Here is a 20314-nt window from a genome sequence, read left to right as displayed (position 1 = left end):
GAGGATATCGAGGGCGACGGTAAGTGAAATCGATATAAAAGAAAGTCGATAGTTGATGTACGGCTCTGTATCGCCTTTGCTCACCTAAACAGACGACGGTATCTTGGTGTTTTTACCGTCGTCGAGCAAAGTGGACGGTGATTTCGGTCCTATGTCAGCTTTGCTTTATACCGTCCCCCTCGATTTATCTCGAATACATAAACTCGCTATTGAGACTGACTTTAGCCATAGAACTCTTACCAGGTTGTCGAGACAAAGAAGAAACAATCAGCTCGCTAATCAAACTGAATCGAAATCGAAGAGTTTATTGCATGATGGAATGACTTAAAAATTAAAAATATTACATATTTACCATTTCAAGGCCAAGAAGCTCAATCATTTTTCCTTTGATATCTAACGTACCAAGCCATTTGACGCAACCATAGTATAGTTTTTCTTTGATCATGAATTCGACCATCATTCCTAATTCAATTTTTGGCTCTGCTTCTTCTAAAATTGAGAACATAAGAACAACGACTCTCAAATTAGCAATTAGGCCCTCGTGAAATCAAAGAATTGCTTTTTCAAAATGCATGCACGCTTTTTTTTTTAAGAAACTAGTTTTACCAAGCAGCATCAATGTTTCTTAAGGCCTTTTGAGTCTTAAATGTTTCTTACATGTTTCTAAACTTTTTGACATAATCAGCCTCATGGAAGGCTGGATTGGAAGGTTCTTAAAAAAAACCGAACTAAAAAATTTTCTCATTCTCAGCCTCAGCATGTTTCTTAGATGTTTCTTAGTTTCAGGCATTCTGAGCTTCATGTTTCGTAAAAGTGTGTTTCTTAAAACAAAAAAACGTGTAACCAATTCTAAATGGGACAACGACTAAGTGCAATACTGATTATCGTAGAAATAAACATTCATTGGGTTTATTAAGAAAATGGTACGGTCCGTCGCGGCACCTAATTTTACATTAGTCCCTCCCCTAGGGAAAAACTAGAATCAGAATCAATAAACCAATTTCAACAACTGACTTTCCTTGCTTTTTTGCCACAAATATATCACAAAAAACAATTTTGGTGGCGTAGGCACAAAAAGAACAATGCAAGACTATAGTCTCATCTAAATTTTACAAATATTGACTCTGATATATTTTCGAAAAAGTCATCTTTAAAAAATTGTGGACTGTACTGTACCTAGTTGTTGGCTTTGTACATTGTCCACCTGACTCGGAACATTCACCGAATGTTTATGTAAATCTGCACGTAAAATATTCTCTTCGAATTCTTTCTGAGGCTTACACTGTTCAACTTCGGTTGTACCTAAAAATAAGTGAAAAACGTTTTAATATGAACAATCAAAATGTCGAGCTTTCGAAAACATTGCAGTATAAACGAAAAACTAAAACAAGACCGCAACGTGATTTCATAATAGAAGGCACTAGATGGTTCCCGTCGTCACAAACGCCAGTTTAGCTTGCGCATCAAAAGCCCTCAGGATGATAAAGATGGTATTGCATGGATGGCATTGTTGATGCTCTCTAACTTTATTTTTAAGGGGAATTTGAATTAGTTTTCGGAGTACATCGATTAGTTGGGAGTTGCACCCGCCGAGAAGTAGATAAGATAAGCTGAACGCATCATAAGCCCTTTCGATGGTGGGAGGGTAAAAATATCTGATTTGTAAGCCCAAATAACGAAAAATTACCACTTAAAATGGTTGAAAACTAAACATATGGCAAATTTAATGTTTTATGACGTCATTTGGCCCTTAAATGACGTCATCGAGAGTGTAATAAACTTTTTATTCGACTGTAACTATTTCTTCATTGACCAAATAGATTCTCTTGATAATTTCTGATCCAATGAGGGGCAATCATATTGTTTAAATCCTTGTCAAACTCGAGATATCGCTTTTTTAGGTTTTAATGACGTCATCGGACCCGAAATGACCCAAATTGCATATATTACATTTTTGTAACTCAAAATATACCCTCCCAGCCTTTTCTCCGTAAAATCTTTGATCCAATGAGGGGTCAACCATCTCCAAACTCCTTTCCAATCTCGAGATATCGCATTTTTCCTGTTTTGATGACGTCATCAACTGAAATTGTGAAAACGTCTAAAAATTCTGCCAAATTTCAAAGTCACACTCAAGCGTCATAACCCCTCCCATCTTATCCCCCATAGAATTCTCGATCCAATACGCGGCTATGTGAAGCTCGTGATAAACGGAGATGTCTCTTATAATGCTGGGTTGGCGTTACAAAAAATTTTCATAAACTCATTTAGTATAGTAAGATAAATAGCTTGCAAAATGCAGGTGGAGAAACGTTTGTAAGCAACTTAGAATAAACCGCCTTCAAACTTCAAAGTAATTGATCTAAGAAAAATTATTAAAATGTTTTCTTTTTAACAAATTTTCAATGTCTTTAAACTTATTTTTTGTTTTGATGTAAAGATTCAATTTTCTACTGATTTCAGGCTCATTCAGAAAATAATCCTCAATAAGCTTATTACCCTCTTTTTCACGTTTTTTCAGCTCTTGCATTTGGCCGTAGAAATTTCTTCTTTCATCAGTTGTTCCGGATAAACAACTAGTGCCTGGTTGGTTTGAATTTTCAGCACTTTGAATTCTTTTCTCAAATGTTTGTACCATGCACTACCAGCCTTGTCATTTAGAAAATTCTCATCCTAAAATTTTAAAAACAAGTAATACTAATATAAACTATAATAAGCTAAGGCTTAGGGAGGAAATGAGTCTTAAAAATTGCAGTGAGGAGTGTAGAATAGATACCGGTAAATGAGAATGATAGTCCAGTGTGGTAAAGTATTCTATTGCTTCGAAGCGGCAAACAATAAGAATAAAACTGAACTTCTGAGAGGGGGGCTGTCAATTTATATCTAACCTTGATAAAAATGCAACGAGAAAATGAAAAACAATATTTTAGTTTGGATTTCCAAATTAACTTAACTCCAATTTAATTTTTTTAAATTTTTATCTTGATTCTTTGAGGAAATTTTCCAAACTGATGATTAGACAATATCTTGTATACCGTTTGAACGACAGCCCAAACAGTATCATTAATTATAGATAGATGACCCAAAAACTTCAAAACACCATGGATTTCTTTCCCATCATCATACAAATAAACGACTCTTGTATTCACTTGGTGGCCACCATATTCCTCTCCAACGCTTTCCATTTCTTTTCTTCCTTTCCTCGATTTCGTTCTAGAATCCTTTCTGCCTTGCTTTAATGCCTCAGAATATGCTGGCATAGACGAGTAGTTTTGACTCTTTGGGATGTCCTTTTTTTGGTTACACTCTTGATTTTGTCAGCAGACACGAAAGTTCCGTGTTTTGGCTGTGCATAAAAATAAGTTTCTCTGTCTATCGATCCATCACAATCGCCGAAAGGTTCCTGAAATAACATATTTCAATAAATTTTTCAGAATCTGTTTGATTTCAGGAAATCGTTGACTGAGAAAAATACCAACAATCAATCTATTAACGGTGCGATTAAGGGGACTGGTAGATAAGTAAATTTACAAGGAGAGTTTTTCCTCGGCGCACATCATTTTTAGACTGCATCTAAAACACCAAAACAGTTTTCCAAATTGATTGACTTTTTTTGGCTTTACTTTTTCCCCTTAATGCAAGGGCATCTTACATTTTTCACAAGCTATCTCCCATATGTTTTCGTTACCGACGTCGAACAATGTTTCCTTATCTGTTTTGCCTTCTTAGATTGAAAGGTTTTTAGAGAAGCTCAAAATGATTGTTGAGTAAACGGTGAATGAAATAAGTCCATCTTGCCAAAACAAGAACAAAGACTAGACGCCGAGTGATCTTTAGTCCATACTAAAAAACAATTCCTTATGATTGCAATTGATAAAATAAAGTGAAAAACACAAACTTACTTTAAAACGGATTCCAAAATAGTCTCCAATCTTTTCCTGTGTTTTTCCCACAAACGCAATTATACCACTAACTGTCTTTGGTAAGATGTTAGAATGGCACACTTCTACATCAACCATGTCACCTTTCTCAATATTCATGATATTTTTCACCATTTCTTCAGAATTTAACAAATACATTCGTTCAATCTTAGATGGTATTGCGATCAATATTTTGAACAGCCTGCTTGGCAGGGGTTTGAAGTTCTCTTCTATACAACTCACATGTCGGTCTTGATTTTCGGCTGACACAAACACGTATTCATCATATTCATTATTTTTCTCTTCTTTATAAAAGATTTCTCCCTCCAGTGCCTGGGAAGGTACCGAAGCCACTCTTCTGAGAAGTCCAATTTTTATTTTCTCGAACCCAACAATATCTTTCAAGAGAATATAATGCTTAATGTTTTTTCCAGTTTTTGAAGCCATAACAATGTTGAATGTTGGATGGTATGCTTAATTATTATTTTTTTTTTTTTTGGGGCTGAAAATAAACAAAATTTAAATAGTTCAAAGACTGAACACAAAAGTGTTTGATATCTTTGTTACAACTTCCGGGGGGGGGGGGGCACTCGATTTCTAAACGACGGCATGTGCCGCCAAAGAATGGGTTTCAAAATCGGACCCTTACAGGGCAGCCCTTAAGCGGTGAAAAGGTACCCTTACAGTACATTTTAGCGAGCGTTTCTGACCCTTACAGTGAATTTTGATTTCTTATCTCATTTCGCTGAAGCCACCCAAAAATGAGCCTGAGATGGCGACAAAATGTAAAAAAACAAATCAAAATGGGTGCAAGTCAAAATTATAAAGAAAAATCTGATTTTTACTGTCAGACTGGCAATTCAGCAGTCCCAAAAACACACCCTTACAGTGTATCCAGCTAAAAGAGAAAACCCTTCCTTGTAGTGAACACTATCAAAAGTACTCCCTTACAGTGCATTTTAAAAGTCTCGAAAAACCTACCCTTAAGGGCGGCACATGCCGGACCATACGAGTGCCCCCCCCGGACAAATTGCCATTGAAATTGAAACTACTAGAATTTTCTTCAGGCATTTATTTGTGGTCTGATTGTTCAAAAAATGTCTTAAGAAATCAAGGATAAAGACAAGATTAGTTAGTAAATGAATAAGTAATGGTCACAAATTATAAAAAATTAACAGGAAAAAGTTGATTTTCAATATAAATTACGCATAAATTACATATAATTTATAATTTTAGATATTTTTCTTAAATTAAATTAGCATTCGCGGTATTACATGATTAAATTACAAATATATAAATCTTCCTAGTTTTGCCAAAAAGTGAATTCCCTCTATCAAACTTTGTTTCCTGTGACTTATTTTAGCCAAAATCTATTCCTCGCCATTTGATTATATTCCGTTTTCCAAAATACTTCCTTCCTTCCACGTTTTAGCTAGAAAACTTTGGAAATGATAGCCACTTTGGACCCATGAGTGTGCCTAAACACTCCAAAGAGAAGGTCCCTTATTTTGCTCTAAATAGCCTGATTTTAGCCTATATTTACCTTATTTTTGGGTTTTCGTAGTTACAATTTCCAACCCCCATTTTTATTTTTCTGTTCATTTAATGAACAAATCCCAAGACAAATTATTTTGTAAATCACCATTAAACAGACTGGATTGGAAATGACCAGATTGAAATTTCAAAATAAATCTTTCAAAAATTTACTTAAAATACGTTATCATACGACGTTTTCAAGGCGGCAAATACGAAGGATAATGATTCGACACGGATCGATGCACTCTGATAGATTCCAACATCTCACCGAAAGGGTGTGCAACTTTCTCGTAATGAACACGCACAGAATGTAACATCACATTCATTCTGGTGTCTGAAAAACCACAAAACATGCAATTGATTATTTTCTCTTTACAAATATTCAAATGGGTACTTTCGTTTTTGCGTACAAACATTTCGTTGCAATTCATACAATTGATATTAGTGAATAAGCATCGATCCTTGTGGTCCTCCACATCCTTCCTTTTGACCAGTTCAAAACAACCTTTAGACGAACACTTTATCAAACAATGACCACATTGAAGCAAATGTTCAACCATTCCACTCTGCTTGATTCTCTTATCACAACCATCGCTTGAGCAAGCAATCAAAGACCATTCGCATTTCTCTAAATGAACTTGCAGATTCGACCGCGTTGGCTTCTCCTTACAACCATCATTAGGACAATCGGTTTTTAGATTACCAATGAATTGTCGAGCATTACGACTTGGTTGCCATGCAGAAGGTGTGCAGCGACAGCTGGGACACGCGTTTATTCCTTCTGTACATTCACCGCAATAAATCTTAAAGCAATTCGTACACTCCACTGCATCGTCAGCAATGTCCAAGCAGATAGGACACGAGTAATGACTTTCGAAATTCTTTAATAAGTCATCCTTTGTTTCTAAGGGTGAAAATAAGAGATAAAAGAAATTCTAAAGTGAGTATTGTAGGGAAAATACTTTTCGAGCAAAAGAAACAATAAACTGACAAACAGATAAGGAAATTACTCTCGATTGAATTTTTAGGGCGCCTTTAGGAGAAGCTTTTGACAATTTAACGAAATTCTGGCAACATTTTGTTTTCGCCAACGTATTTTGATCGACAATTATGAATGTGTTATAAAAATAAAACTCTACTAAAACTTATCGTGTATGAAAAATTAAAACCAGTTCCCTGACAAAGAAATCTTACCACTATTCTGCCCTGTCACATTTTTACAAACCATATCTTCATTTTTCATTTTTGATTCTTGAGGGTTCGCATCGATAGGAGCAATGATAGTTCCATTTGTGAAAGGCTCGATCGTTGCAATGTTGAATCCATTTGTAGAATGATGGTCAGGCTGGACACTCTGAACCGCAGGGACCTTTAGAGGGGCAATGATAGTTTCATTTGTGAAAGGCTCGTTCGATGCAATGTTGAATCCATTTGCAGAATGATGGTCAGACTGGTCACTCCAAACCGCAGGGACCTTTAGAGGGGCAATGATAGTTTCATGTGTGAAAGGCTCGTTCGATGCAATGTTGAATCCATTTGCAGAATGATGGTCAGGCTGGTCACTCCAAACCGCAGGGACCTTTAGAGGGGCAATGATAGTTTCATTTGTGAAAGGCTCGTTCGATGCAATGTTGAATCCATTTCCATTTGCAGAATGATGGTCAGGCTGGTCACTCCAACTCGCAGGGACCTTTAGAGGGGCAATACTAGTTTCATTTGTGAAAGGCTCGTTCGATGCAATGTTGAATCCATTTGCAGAATGATGGTCAGACTGGTCACTCCAAACCGCAGGGACCTTTAGAGGGGCAATGATAGTTTCATTTGTGAAAGGCTCGTTCGATGCAATGCTGAATCTATTTACAGAATGATGGTCAGGCTGGTCACTCCAACTCGCAGGAGCCTCATTGAATGTATCGTCATATTCAACTTCCACCACCATGGAATCATTTCCGTCTGACATTGCGTCGTTCCCTTCGTCAAAATCAATTGGCTGAAGGTTTGTTGCACTTTCACTCGAACTTGACCATGGAAGGATGAAACCAGGATTCAATACTAGAAATAGAATAAAATAGAATATCATACAGCATACTGAAAATCAAGTTTGAATCACCTTTTATCCAAGGAAAAAAAATCAAGATTAACTCGAATCATTGAATGGGATAAACATCAGCTACAAACAGTCATTTAGTGAGAGTTAGTTAGCCATAAACCCCTTTAAGCCCCCTTTAAGTTGGAAAATTACGACCTATTTCCCGTAATAAATCACATTTGGGCATTGTGAATATCCTATTTGCCCTTCAAAAGTCAGGAACGTTCAGAAACCGATTGAACCGATAAATATATCTTTTATCATCAAGTGATTCATAATTGTAATTTTAATTTTAATGATTTTTAGAATGATTAAATTGTGTCACGTCATAAATAATTCACTCCAAAAAAATCTTATTATAAATCTTGGAGGGAAGAAAGGAAGGAAGTAAGGAAGGGAAATTGCAAACAAAACGGTCGCTCGATAACACGTTACTTGGTATATCTGAGATTTCTTCATAAGATGTTCTCTCTCCAAATAAATCATAAGAAGCGATATGTGGTCTTTGTCTTGGTCTTGGGATCGGCTTTTTTACCATTTCATCCGGCTTCGAATACTCGGTGTAAATCGGTGCCGTCAAATTAAGCTCATAACAGAAATCCAGGTCGGAAAGTCTTTCAGTCACTTCATGCAAAGTGTTTGGTTCATTTGCAACTATCGCTTGTCTTTGCGCAGTCTCTTTAAATTCATTTTTAAGATCGTGATTCACTATTTCTGAAAAGGGAAAGTTCATAGATACAATAGTTATATAAACGTGATAAACGATGAAAAAGAAATGGATACACAAAAAACTTTAGTATCCTGAAGAGTCGACAAGAAGCTCTCTCCTCACCTAAGCCTAGGACAAAGAGGTCTTCTCATAGCAAAAAGAACGATCTCATAATGTTATAATCAACACCTACTAGAACCTATATCTCTGTTTGATGGGGTTAGGTAATCGAAGAGAGAAGTTGGTATTGGAAAGTACACCCTTTCTCACAGACCCACTGGGACCCCTTCCCACTGGAAAAATTGGCCGAAATATCTTCTCCAGTTGAAAATTATACTAAAACTTCTGTTCCCACTGAAAATAATCAAACAAACTGATCCATACTGCAAAATAATATGCTCTTTTCTGACTTCAAAACAATAGAATTTAAATCTCAAGCCATAAAAAAATACAGGAATATCAATCCCCATCAAGTTTCAGTCCGTTAACCCCTACTGGCTGAAAAAAACCAACCGGGTCTGTGAGATGGCATGGTGTAAGTCTTTTTTGATGGCTAATATTCACTTGTCTTTTTTTACCTACTAATAAGAAAGATTTTTACCTAATAAAAAAGAGTCAATAAAAAGTACCTTTCTTTTTTTGCTCATACATGAATTCTTCTTTCATCAATTCTTCAGGTCGAACAACTAACGTTCTGTAGAAGGAGGAAATATTCAACTTTTTCAATTCTTTTTTTGTCAAACGTCCCAATATACCATTGGTATCAGTACATGTACATCTCTCATCCTAAAAGTAATGAAGCCAGCGGATATATATCTATCAACCCTTAAAAGTTGCCTAAAGTGTAGACTTTGTTAGAGTTCAACAAGGTCGAATAATTCCAAGGGCAATCCTTTTGAGCAGATATCATTAATTAACAGCTGTTCTAAAGATGACCTAATTTGCTCGAATGGAAAATTCTAGTTATGGAGATTGGTATAAAGTATTCTTAGCTGAAGGGACTAGAAAATTTGTTCGAGTTAAGAAAGCATTCGAGTTATGAAGACTCTACTGTATGTATAGGAGTCTGCTAAATGACGCGCCTTACGCGCCCACGCGCCCTCATATTTTTAACGCGCCTTCGCACCTTACGCGCCTTCACGCGCCCACGCGCCCTAAAATGTTACGCGCCCACGCGCCTACGCGCCCTGGTAATTTGACACGCCCTAAAATTTTGACGCGCCTTAAAATATCGACGCACCCTGGTAATTTGACGCGCCCTAAAATTTTGACGCGCCTTAAAATATCGACGCGCCCTGGTAATTTGACGCGCCCTAAAAATTTGACGCGCCTTAGAATATCGATGCGCCCTGGTAATTTGACGCGCCTTAAAAATTTGACGCGCCCTGATAATTTGACGCGCCCAGATAATTTGACGCACCCAGATAATTTGACGCGCCCTAAAAAATCGACGCGACCTGATAATTTGACGCGCCCTGATAATTTGACACTACCTAAGTAACTGACAGTAATGAGATTGATTTGAAGATCAGAGTTTTCTCCATGTCTCATAAAGAATGTTGTTGTTATCCCAGTGTCGTTCTATGAGCGATTGAGGATACAAACCTTTTTCCCGAGTATTTTATTACCAAGCCATAATTTGTGTTGTCAGTACATGATTTTTTTCTACGTCACTGCAGTAATCAAATTATTATTTTAAATCACTCTTTTTCAAATTGAGATGTACATTTAACAAAGACAGCGACAATGGAAAACTTTTCAAAAATTTCCAAGTCAAAGATGATTACAAAAAGTTGGGTTTTCTGTGAAGGGACAAATTTGTACATTTTCCCCTGTAAATTGAATAGAAATAACGTGTAGCATGCACAAATTCTATGAAATAGACTAAAGCGTACATAAAGTGTACAGCCGATAAATGGAACGGGTCGACTTTAGGCTAATCTCTTAAGAAATGATCATTTTGCTAACACCGGCATTCTTTTATATACCAACCATGTATGATTAGACCGGTCCCATTATTCCGTCCGTCAAAACCGTCGAAAACTTAAGGCACATCAAAACCCTAAGGCGTGTCGAAATCTTAGGGCGCGTCAAATTTTCAAGGCGCGTCGAAATTCTAGGGCGCGTCAAATTTTGAAGGCGTGTCGAAATCATAGGGCGCGTCAAATTTTGAAGGCGCGTCGAAATTCTAGGGCGCGTCAAATTTTGAAGGCGCGTTGAAATTCTAGGGCGCGTCAAATTTTGAAGGCGCGTCGAAATCATAGGGCGCGTCAAATTTTCAAGGCGCGTCAGGCGCGTTAGGCGCGTGGGCGCGTTAGAAATATGAGGGCGCGTGGGCGCGTAAGGCGCGTCATTTAGCAGACTCGTATGTATAGTCTGGGATGTAGTTAGCACTTGAACTCGCAATATCCTTCCCGCAAACAAATTTAATTACCGTTTCGACAATTGCATAAACAGTATCATCCATCAATCTTAGATGACCGAAAAACTTCAAAACACCATGGATTTCCTTCCCACCATCACCAAAATAAACGACTCTTGTATTAACTTGGTGGCCACCATATTCCTCTCCAACGCTTTCGATTTCTTTTTTAGTATTTTTACTTTTCCTCATCATTTTACCATAACAAAGATCTTTTTAAAAACTTTGACTATATATTTCGGAATTTATTTTCCACCATCAGGTCTAAAATAAAATCAAGTTGCGAGTAAATAAGCCAAAATAAGTTCCCTTAAGGTAGATTGCCTTGTAGTAGCTTCATTTCTTCCGTAGAATTATTTTCAAATATGAGCCGTAAGTCCAATGCCCTTTTGAATAACTAATTACTCCAGCAGAACTTTTTTAAATGATGAGGTCATATAATTGATTTGTCTTTTATAACACAGCTGTTACCTAGAGACAAGATAATTTAGTAGCAGTTTTTGCTCATTTGATAGGTCAGTGTGATAAATCGTGGGGGCTAAACCAAAGGATAATGCTATTTGAGTGGGTTGTGGATCAAAGAAGCCGTTGCAGTGCCACATGTAAACAAATAAGGCGACAAACAGTGGACTGTTCGGAATGTATGTATTATGTATAATGGAATGTATTTTTATTGAAATGGTTGGTCTAGAACTTTTAGAGAAAAAATGATACATTTCTAATTACTTTTGCAAAATGCCCTTACGGATTCTAGGAAATCCAAAATCATTTGACAGACATTCCAAACACATTCCGTGAAATAAAACCCTTTAACATAGTTCAAATGCATTTCAAAATTAATGAACACGATTCAAATGCAATTCTAAATTGAAGAAAAAATGAACTGTGTTTGGATTGTTTAAGCTTTTGCCCTAAAAGTCTAAAAGTATTTCAAAGACGATCAAGGTTCTTTGAACAATGAAATGTTTTTGCATTGTTTCAAACACCTTTTCTGAAAACATTTCAAATACAATTCAGAATGGATGGTACTTGAAGTTGCTACAAAAACAAAAATTAGCAACATTCGAAAATTCAAATTCATTCCATACTGAGCATGCCCAGACTTTCAGAAATTCGAATTTCAAAATTAAAACAAAACATTTCAAGACTTTCAGAGTCAAGGAAGGTTTACTTGAAAGACGGAAAGCTTTCAAATTATTTTTTTAATGTGAAATGCTCTAGATCGTATTATCAGCTGGTTGATTGTGACTTTTTTGAAAGATGGTTATTACAGTATATATTTTCACAGTTTCCACCCTGGCATTAATGTATGTTGATTTTTTATGAATTTTGTACCTGTTAGATAATTTGACAGGATTTTTATACTAAAAGGGAAAAATAAAAAGGGAAAAATAACAAGGAAGGGTCCAAGTTTTTAGCCACTTTTTTCTATTCTATCTATAAACAGAGATCAGAGAAGCTGCTCGTATACTTTATAAATAAAATCTTACGTTTTGAAGGAGTCAATGTTCAGGAAGTCTTGGTTGGATTTCAGGACTCTGAATTCCACTAAACAACCTCATTCTTTTTCAAAAAATGCTTGAATTTTTAATTAAAAGGAGATACTGTATTCAGTTTCGTTAAATTTCATTTAGTATAAAATAATCTTTCTGGAGTTTTCTGGCGTTATCAATTTCTGCCATCTTGTCCAATTTTAATTGCATTGTGGGATGCATGATTTAGATTGCATTTCAAATGTGAAATGTGCAATGGAATGACTTCTATGTTTCAAATACAATTCAAGTTAAAATGTATTTGAATTATAATTTTGAATCATAAAAAATGACTTTCAAAAACATATTTTAAAAATACAATTCAAAATTAGATATTCCAAAAACATTTCACAGATTGCTTTTGAAATGTGTTTTTGAAATACATTTGAATTGCGTACTATTTTCTTGTAAAATCCACAATTCAAATATATACAATTCAAAATATACAATCCAAAAGCAGTTCATGGATTGCTTTTGAAATGTCATTATGAAATGTATTTGAATTGCTAACTATATTCTTAGAAATTCATAATTCAAATACAATCCAAATTATACAATCCAAAAGCAGTTCATGAACTGCTTTTAAATTAACTGCGAAATGTATATGAATCATTATTTGAATTGTAACTGAACCTTCTTTGAAATACATTTGAATTGTACAATTCAAATACAACTCACATTCGTAGGTCAGGAAAAGTAAACACTTTTCCCAGGAAAATTTGCTTTTTTTCTTAATCAGTCAGGGAAAATGATGAAAACCGGCTGAGCGCTCATTTACGTTACTTGTTAAATCCTCAATTTCCAAAGGAAAAAAACAGATATTTCCAGATTTCTTTTGCATATGATCATGGCTAAGAGCTTTAGTTATCAGACGTGAGTCCCTCAAAGCATGGGTAAGTAAGGCAAAAGAGACAAATGACAAAAGGCAAAACACAGAAGGGAATGTGACTCCTAACTCTTTGACCAAAACTCTGTTCTACAAAATACACTTGTGAGTCATCATTATGGCGAAAGTGAAAAGTACATCCAAACAAGATGAACAAGATGGTAGCCTAGCTTTGTACAAAAGAGAAATTTCACCAGGGACATATCATGTAAAACATGGCTCCCACATAAATACTGGAGTAATTTGTTACGTATTCAATAGACCATCGCGTTCTCCCAAATGACTATTCGGATACCCTTTTCAGAGAAAGGAAAAGTAACTGGTTGAAAAAGGTGTTTTCCGTGTTACAAAGAAATAAAGTTTCAATATCTTTCCGAACCTCGTCTCCATGTATCCTAGGCTTTATTTACATTACTGATTGACACCAGAGAATACCCTTTAGTCGCGCGGCTGAGGTCGAAAAACGTTTCATTTCGTGATACATCTTTTAGATTCCAAAAAAAAACAACGGAAACTCGCGAATTAGTATGTGTAGATTCCAAAATCTGACTTTGATTATACCCCTATCACGTCAGACACATCATTATTTCTAGCTGATTAATTTTCGAAGATATATCAGAACAGATCAAAATTTCTAGCTAAACATACTCTCAAAACACATCGGAAAAAAAGGTCGCCTCGCCGGCTGCTTCGACACCTGACTGTGTATTTCCAGTTTTAGCTTCTATGTGAAAAAATATAAAATGATAAACTAACCAGAAGCATTCCTTTTTCGTCGTTTTCAACCACACTACCTGACTACTTTCACTTTTGTCTGTAGATTAAAATTTGGTTGCCATCTTGAATTTCGATTAGGAGAAAAGGAGTGTGGGATAGGGAAATTCTATCATTGTAAAGGGGAATTCCCTTCAGGTTTTTCCACCCTTCCAAACGCCCTCCGCCCTGCCTGATTATTTCATACGAAACAAAGTCGCCCCAATCGTAGCAAGTTCTGAGAAACTAGGTTTTCCCCTTGTCATGTATTACGTCAACCCACAATTCTTTATTAAAAATGGTAGATCTTAGTAGTGTTACTATTATTTTTTTCTCGCAAAGGCAATGCTAACAATGCTAAAGCTGAATGAAACGACAAAAGTGAAAGTCTTGAAGGTTGATGTTCTAAATGTGATATTGTAAGTATTCCTTCCTGTACTAATTCTGCAAAGTTCATCCAGCTAAAGTTTAGTAAGGCAGTGCAGGAGCGAGGAACGCTGGCAATTATAACTCAACTAGCCGTATGTATCAGTGAGGCTGGAACTTCAATTTTTGAGGATTACGATTTTACCAGTTTTTTAGCGATTTTTGCCTTGCTAACCCAAATCTCGCAACCTCTTTACCTTAAGGTAGATCGAAATTAGAGTTTTTCAGCGTTCCGAAAAAAACGCATAGCAGAATTTTTTTCATCTTCACGCATCAGTGGAGGCTAACATACATAGCCCTCAAATGAAAGACCTGGCTGGTTATTAAAATACAAAGTTAAATCAAAACAAAAATGGTAGAGTAGAGCTGCGAGCAGTGCTGCGTAGTTGTATTTTAATGACCAGACAGGTCATTCATTTGAGGGCTATGCATGTTAGCCTCCACTGATGCAAGTTACCCAATCTCACGGTACATCATTTTATTTGGTCTTTGGGTTTGTTTCTGACGTTTTCCCTTCAAAGAATATCGATCACTTTCCTTTTCCCCTTGAGCGCGCGAGAATTCTTTGCGCCGCCCACGATAGAATGGTCTAAACACGGGGGTATTCCAAATGATAAACTATGTCGTTCTGTAAGTGTTTATCTTCTGAGAGGTACAAATAGTATATTGAATATTATTAAACTTATTTATTTAAGTATTTTTGAGCGCAAATTTAAATATATGATTATATAAAAAAACAAGTGATAACAGTTCTGCTTATTCCTCAAACCCCCAGGAAAATTTTTTTTGCCAACTTAGCTATTTTAAAATCTCGGAAAAGAACTCCCATAGGAATTCCGATACCTAACCCGATTGGTTAATTTCCGAACGGATTCAAGAAAGTCATAATGGCAGATATAATTTTGAAAGTTTCTGAGGAAATGTGTTATTTATAGATGTTGATGGCTTGTTGATTCTTTAAAGAAAAAAGATAACAGGTATAGCTTTTTCTAATCCTGGAATATCGAGGTTCCAGCTACACTGTGTATTGTTACCGTAAGTTGGTCTAATGTCGACATCCGTCTTCTAATTTCGACACCCTTCTTTAGAGATAAGAACAATAGAAACTGAGGAAGGTCGGAATCGATGATTGACTTTGATTAGCGCGATGAGAGGAAAAATCTTTAGTCTATCAGTGATTTAGACCTTCTTATTATTCCTATCTATAAAGAAGGATGTCGAAATTAGAAGACGAATGTCGACATTAGACCAACTTACGGTAGTACGTATAAGAAATAAGGGTTGCGAAGCGATCCAGACTCCACCTCAATTCGCAAGTTGCTCGCAAAACAAAAGACACTCTAAAGCCTCTCTAAAGCCGCTAAAGAGACAGGGTCGTAAGCCTTAATACCCCTAACACACCACATAATACACAGCGACACAACAACCTGCCGCTGCCCCGCGCGTCGCTGCTCTTTTCGTTCCTTCTAGTTATCTAGTGTAAATGGTGCCTTAATAAAATCGAACGATATTCCTTGAACGATCAAACATTTTTATACGAATTGTCTGTCGAAATCATCAAAACATAAAAATAAAACAAAAACAAAAATGTAAAAAGATGGCTTGTTGGTTCTTGGGCAGTTTTGATTTATTTCTTGGCAAATTCGACAAATATGATTACCTCCGTACTTCTTTATCATAGAATATCCACTTGATTTTGCAAGGTAAGTTTCGTTCACTAAAAGAGCACTCAATTCCCGTCCGCGCGACTTGCAAAAACCTCTAATTGATTGACCTTATTTGATATTTGATACTTGCTGTTAAAAGTCAAGGAATGATGAAGATCCTTTCTGTCACCGCTCAAACTAATTTTTTTCCATTTAACAGCAAAATAAACATTTAAAACCGAAGAACCACTGCTTAGATTGCTTAGATGTGTGCCGCCCGGGTGGCAATATGATCAACTTCATATTCTAAGTCCATGTTTCGTCTTCGGGTATTTTTTTTGCTGTTCACTGCTAGGATACACTATTTTAAAACAGCATTTTTTGCAGTCCTAGCTACCAAACCGAGAAAATTTTTGTGGCTTCAAGCCAAACCATCCAAGGTAATTTTGACAAAATCATCGGTTTGAAGATGTGATTTATATAGTAAATTTTTGCTTGGGATAGAAGTTAAAGGTACGTGCACACAATATAGTAAAACTGCTTCGCTCATAAATACGCTTCGCAATAAATGTTTTTTCAAGGACCTGTATTGCTATTGTAGCGATTCCAGAAGTCACGCTACTTTTGTTGATATCAAACCAAATGTTTCATTTTTCCGTGAACTTTGAACCCTTCAAACTTTTTTTCTATGTATGCTAAAGTGTTCCAGCTTTTACTAAAAGTGATATCTTAGCTTTCCAGGGGCATATAACACTGTGGACTCAGGCTAGATGGCAAATTGGTAAAGTGCCGAACGTTTTTGCAACATTTTCAAAATTGTTTTCCGACGGGAGAAAAAAAAAATGCAACTATCGATGAACAAATGTTTTTGGAAATGGAGGAAAATGTAGTTGAAGGCTGAAACTTTGTATGTTTATCCAAAAAAGGGTTTTTTGCTTCTCAAAAAATAGTTTATATTTCTGCCGAAATGGATTTTCTTTTCATTTGGGGTTTCTCCTTTCAGAAAAACTTATTCTTTACTTATAACTTTTTGTTCCTCCATTTCCATCCAGAGGCCCCTTGAAAATGGGTCCTACCACCTTTTTTAACTCATTTCAACCTTTTCCAAGCTATTTTCTTCAAAAACAAAAATAAAACAATGCAATGTCTTTTTTTCAAAAAAAGATATATTACATAAGATATAAAACATAAACATAATATACTAAATATTTTACAAATATTTTTATATAATAATGTTCTAACACCATCAAAGAATTCTCCCTCCGAATTTCAGGTCTCTAGCTACTGTACACTAGAATAAGAGATATGCAAAATTAAAGAAGCATGATTAGGAAATATCTTTTTTTTCTTTTTTGACACATTTTTCGAATTTTTCCAAGCTATTTTCCTAACCTTTTTTTGACATTTTTAGTCAAATTTTTGACACTAAAATTTGAATATCTTTACAACCATTTATCCTCTGGAGGCCTATGACCCCTCATTTTCTTTCTTTTTCAAAAAAAGCTCTACAAGATAGGATTGGTTTGAAAAATCTTCTGGAGTTACTAGCTATTGAGCTGCCATGTTTACGATGCCTGTTTTGCTTTCAATACACACGGAAAAGATAGAGCTTTTCATGCTTTTTCCTCTGTTCCTTTTCAGTTCTTTCCAGCGATAAGCAAAAGACTAATGGTATTTTCCATCATTAAATGTTGATGAAGTTAGTTTAATATTCTACATTTGGTGTTTGATATCAAGCGTCCTAACTCACCACGGAAAATAATGTTGTACATCATATGTAAGTTTTTAATAATTATAATGTCCTACATTATAAATGATGTCGCACATTATAATGTAGTACATAAAAAATTGTTCAAGGACTTTTCTACACTCAAATAAATAAAAGAAAGCCTCTTCTACACTTTACAGATTTAACCATTTCCCTTTTAGTTGATGCTCATCCATTCCAGATCATCTAAATAATGACGCTAGTGTTTCGAGCTCCAACCAGGGTCAGGGTTGGTAAACTGATAAGATCGAAATAATCAAAAATCGAAAATATCGAAACGGTCAAAAAGGAAGAATAATAAAAGTTCACTTTTGGCCGTCCACAACCCGACCGAAAAGTGACTGAACCACCCCTACCGATTCATTCCTAATTGTTTATCAAGGGAATTAACTACATGTGTGGTCTAAACCCGGAGGGTACTAGGGTTGGCGAATGAGGGGTATGTGCGGAGGGGACCTCCGAAAACTGACCCTTAGAGAGACTGATTTTTGCTGAAAAGGTGACCCTTAGAGAAACTTTTTGAAACTTTCTGATTTTTTCAACCCTTAGAGAGACTTTGAAAGGTGAAAAAACCGACCCTTACCGTCCGCACATACCCATCATTCATTTTTGCCTAAGTACCCCCCCCCCCGGGTCTAAAAGAACGACGAATTACGCATGCGTGTTATTAATGCAGAAGTCGCAAGACGTGACATCATTTATAATGTAGGACATTATAATTATTAAAAACCTACATATTATAATGTACAACATTATTTTCTGTGGTGAGTTTGTGTTGGATATTTTGTTTGATATTCTCAAATTTGCTTTTTTTTGAAGTTCTTGTAATTACTTTTGGAATTGGAAACTAATGCAAGGCAATAAGGTTTCAATCAAGATTTACGGGATTTAAGGAGTGTGGGCCGATTTTACTTTCACTTTCAGTGATTTTACTGCTTTCGATTTCAAGCCAACATCTTAGCTAGGAACGGGGTGCTCGCTCATACTATAAATTGGTCAACTAACATCAATTATTTTAGTTTGGAATAATTTGAAGGTCGGAATCGCTGATGTAAACTTTTTTTCTTTGCTTAGCGATCAGAGAGGGAAAAATCTTATCTATCAGTGATTCTGACCTTCTTTTTATTTCCATCTCTAATGAGGGTGTCAAAATTAAAGGAGGAATGTCTGCATTAGACCAGCTTATGGTAGTTACAGGGGTTTGTGCAAAAAATCAAACATACTCTATTGTATGAAAATTTCGTGGCATTTTAATTTCGTGTTTTTTTTGCCATAAATTATTGTATTTCGCGGCATTTTAATTTTGCGGTTCCAAAAAATTGAAAACAAAAATTAGCTATTCTTTATCACAAACAAGAAATAAGGCATTATTTTAGTTATCCTTTTGACTATATTTTCCTTTAAAACAAGTTGAATCAGTTAAATGCATCCAAATAGTTCCTCTCCATAGTTCGAAAACCTCATCATTGTCATCATCATCGGTATCCTCATCATTGTCATCATCATCGGTATCCTCATCTGATTCACAGGGTCGGTAACCGTGGAGCTGCCGGTCTTCCTCTGATATTTCAAGATAAGCGACAACGTTACTTTTATTTACAGGTTGACCTGTTGACATTAATGGGTCAATATCTTGAAAAGGATATATTTCTGGTAAGGTATCATAGCCTTTATCAATTGCTTCTCTTATTCCACAGGCTTTCCACACATTCAAAATCACTTTCTTCCCCTCATTTGTTTTGTTGTCAAGTGGTTGTAGAACTCTGTTAACCATTTTGCGTGCAAAGGTTTCAGTGTGGTCAGTTGGAGCTTGGCATTGATGTTTCCCATCGTCAAGCTGTTGGAAAACTTGATCAGTATACCATTCATTGAATACTTTCTTGCAATATCTTTTAGCTTAGCCATTTACACGTCATGTTTGCTGGGACAAAATCAAACAGGATCTTGTTATCTTTGAGTAGATCTAAAACCAGTTGTGTGATTTGCCCTCTAAAAACATTAAATATTGCTTAAGCTTTCTGGGGTAAACCTAAAAGTTCCTGTTTACTTTCGATGTGTGGAATCAAAATCAACTTGATTAATGTAATGGATTCCTGCTCATTGCTGTAGTGCTTTTGGTTTACACTAAGTGAGAAATTTTTCGGCCTCAACCGCAAAACCGCAAAATTTTCATGCAATAAAGTAGAAAGTTTTCCAAATCCCCTTGTTCGATTGAGCCAATAAACAAGAAAGTCAAGCAACGTAAAGGCCCAGCAGTGTTGGCACTGTCAGCATATTTTTCCACTGCAGAATCGACCATACAACAGGAGCAAATTTTTTCACTGTATAGACTCAAGTCTGGCAATTAATAAAGATTTGACCATATAAGTTGGAGGTATTAATTATTTATGTGGTTTTTTCTTACGCATGCCCACCATAGAAAGTCAAGTAGTTTGATTTTAGCCTGGAATCATTGATTGATAATTGAGCACATCACATAAATTCAAATTTTTTCGACCAGTTGTGTTTTAAAGGCCCATTGCGCTGCGCACTGGGCCAAAGATAAAACTTTTCCATGTTTCACTTTTTTGCACCAATTCTTCAAAATTAAAATATTTAAGATTTAAGTTCTTCTTTTATTCAATGAT

General features: G+C 35.9%; 3 protein-coding genes and 1 long non-coding RNA gene across 4 annotated transcripts in view; all 4 read right to left on the bottom strand.

Moving 5' to 3' along the window:
* LOC136804074 (uncharacterized) overlaps positions 1–2057 on the bottom strand; it is a 32644-nt gene extending 30587 nt beyond the window's left edge. Inside the window, exons 1-3 of the mRNA XM_067060819.1 lie at positions 2021–2057; positions 1177–1302; positions 353–489 (exon numbers count right to left, since the gene is read on the bottom strand). Coding sequence (XP_066916920.1) covers positions 353–489; positions 1177–1302; positions 2021–2057 — 300 coding nt within the window. The remainder of the gene's footprint in view (positions 1–352; positions 490–1176; positions 1303–2020) is intronic.
* A 445-nt stretch (positions 2058–2502) lies between these two features.
* LOC136804754 (uncharacterized) lies at positions 2503–4418 on the bottom strand. The gene is made up of 3 exons (XR_010846302.1): positions 3903–4418; positions 3036–3403; positions 2503–2673 (listed from the first exon to the last, which is right to left on the bottom strand). It is a non-coding gene; the product is annotated as an uncharacterized lncRNA (long non-coding RNA).
* Positions 4419–5642: 1224 nt separating this feature from the next.
* On the bottom strand, positions 5643–7096 carry LOC136804744 (TNF receptor-associated factor 6-like). The gene is made up of 2 exons (XM_067061351.1): positions 6651–7096; positions 5643–6360 (listed from the first exon to the last, which is right to left on the bottom strand). Exons 1-2 carry the CDS (start codon positions 6697–6699, stop codon positions 5654–5656), a joined length of 756 nt encoding a protein of 251 aa, XP_066917452.1. The 5' UTR covers positions 6700–7096; the 3' UTR covers positions 5643–5653.
* On the bottom strand, positions 6797–10940 carry LOC136804065 (uncharacterized). The gene is made up of 5 exons (XM_067060808.1): positions 10689–10940; positions 8884–9040; positions 7981–8259; positions 6915–7508; positions 6797–6825 (listed from the first exon to the last, which is right to left on the bottom strand). The coding sequence occupies exons 1-5, from the start codon at positions 10869–10871 to the stop codon at positions 6797–6799; spliced, it is 1242 nt and encodes a 413-aa protein (XP_066916909.1). The 5' UTR covers positions 10872–10940.
* Between the last annotated feature and the right edge of the window lie 9374 nt (positions 10941–20314).

Source organism: Clytia hemisphaerica, unplaced genomic scaffold, assembly GCF_902728285.1.
Source record: "Clytia hemisphaerica strain Z4C2 unplaced genomic scaffold, Clytia hemisphaerica genome assembly, whole genome shotgun sequence".
NCBI lineage: Eukaryota > Metazoa > Cnidaria > Hydrozoa > Leptothecata > Clytiidae > Clytia > Clytia hemisphaerica.
The sequence above is the reverse complement of the archived record's forward strand: the minus strand, read 5'-3'. Positions and strand labels throughout refer to the sequence as shown.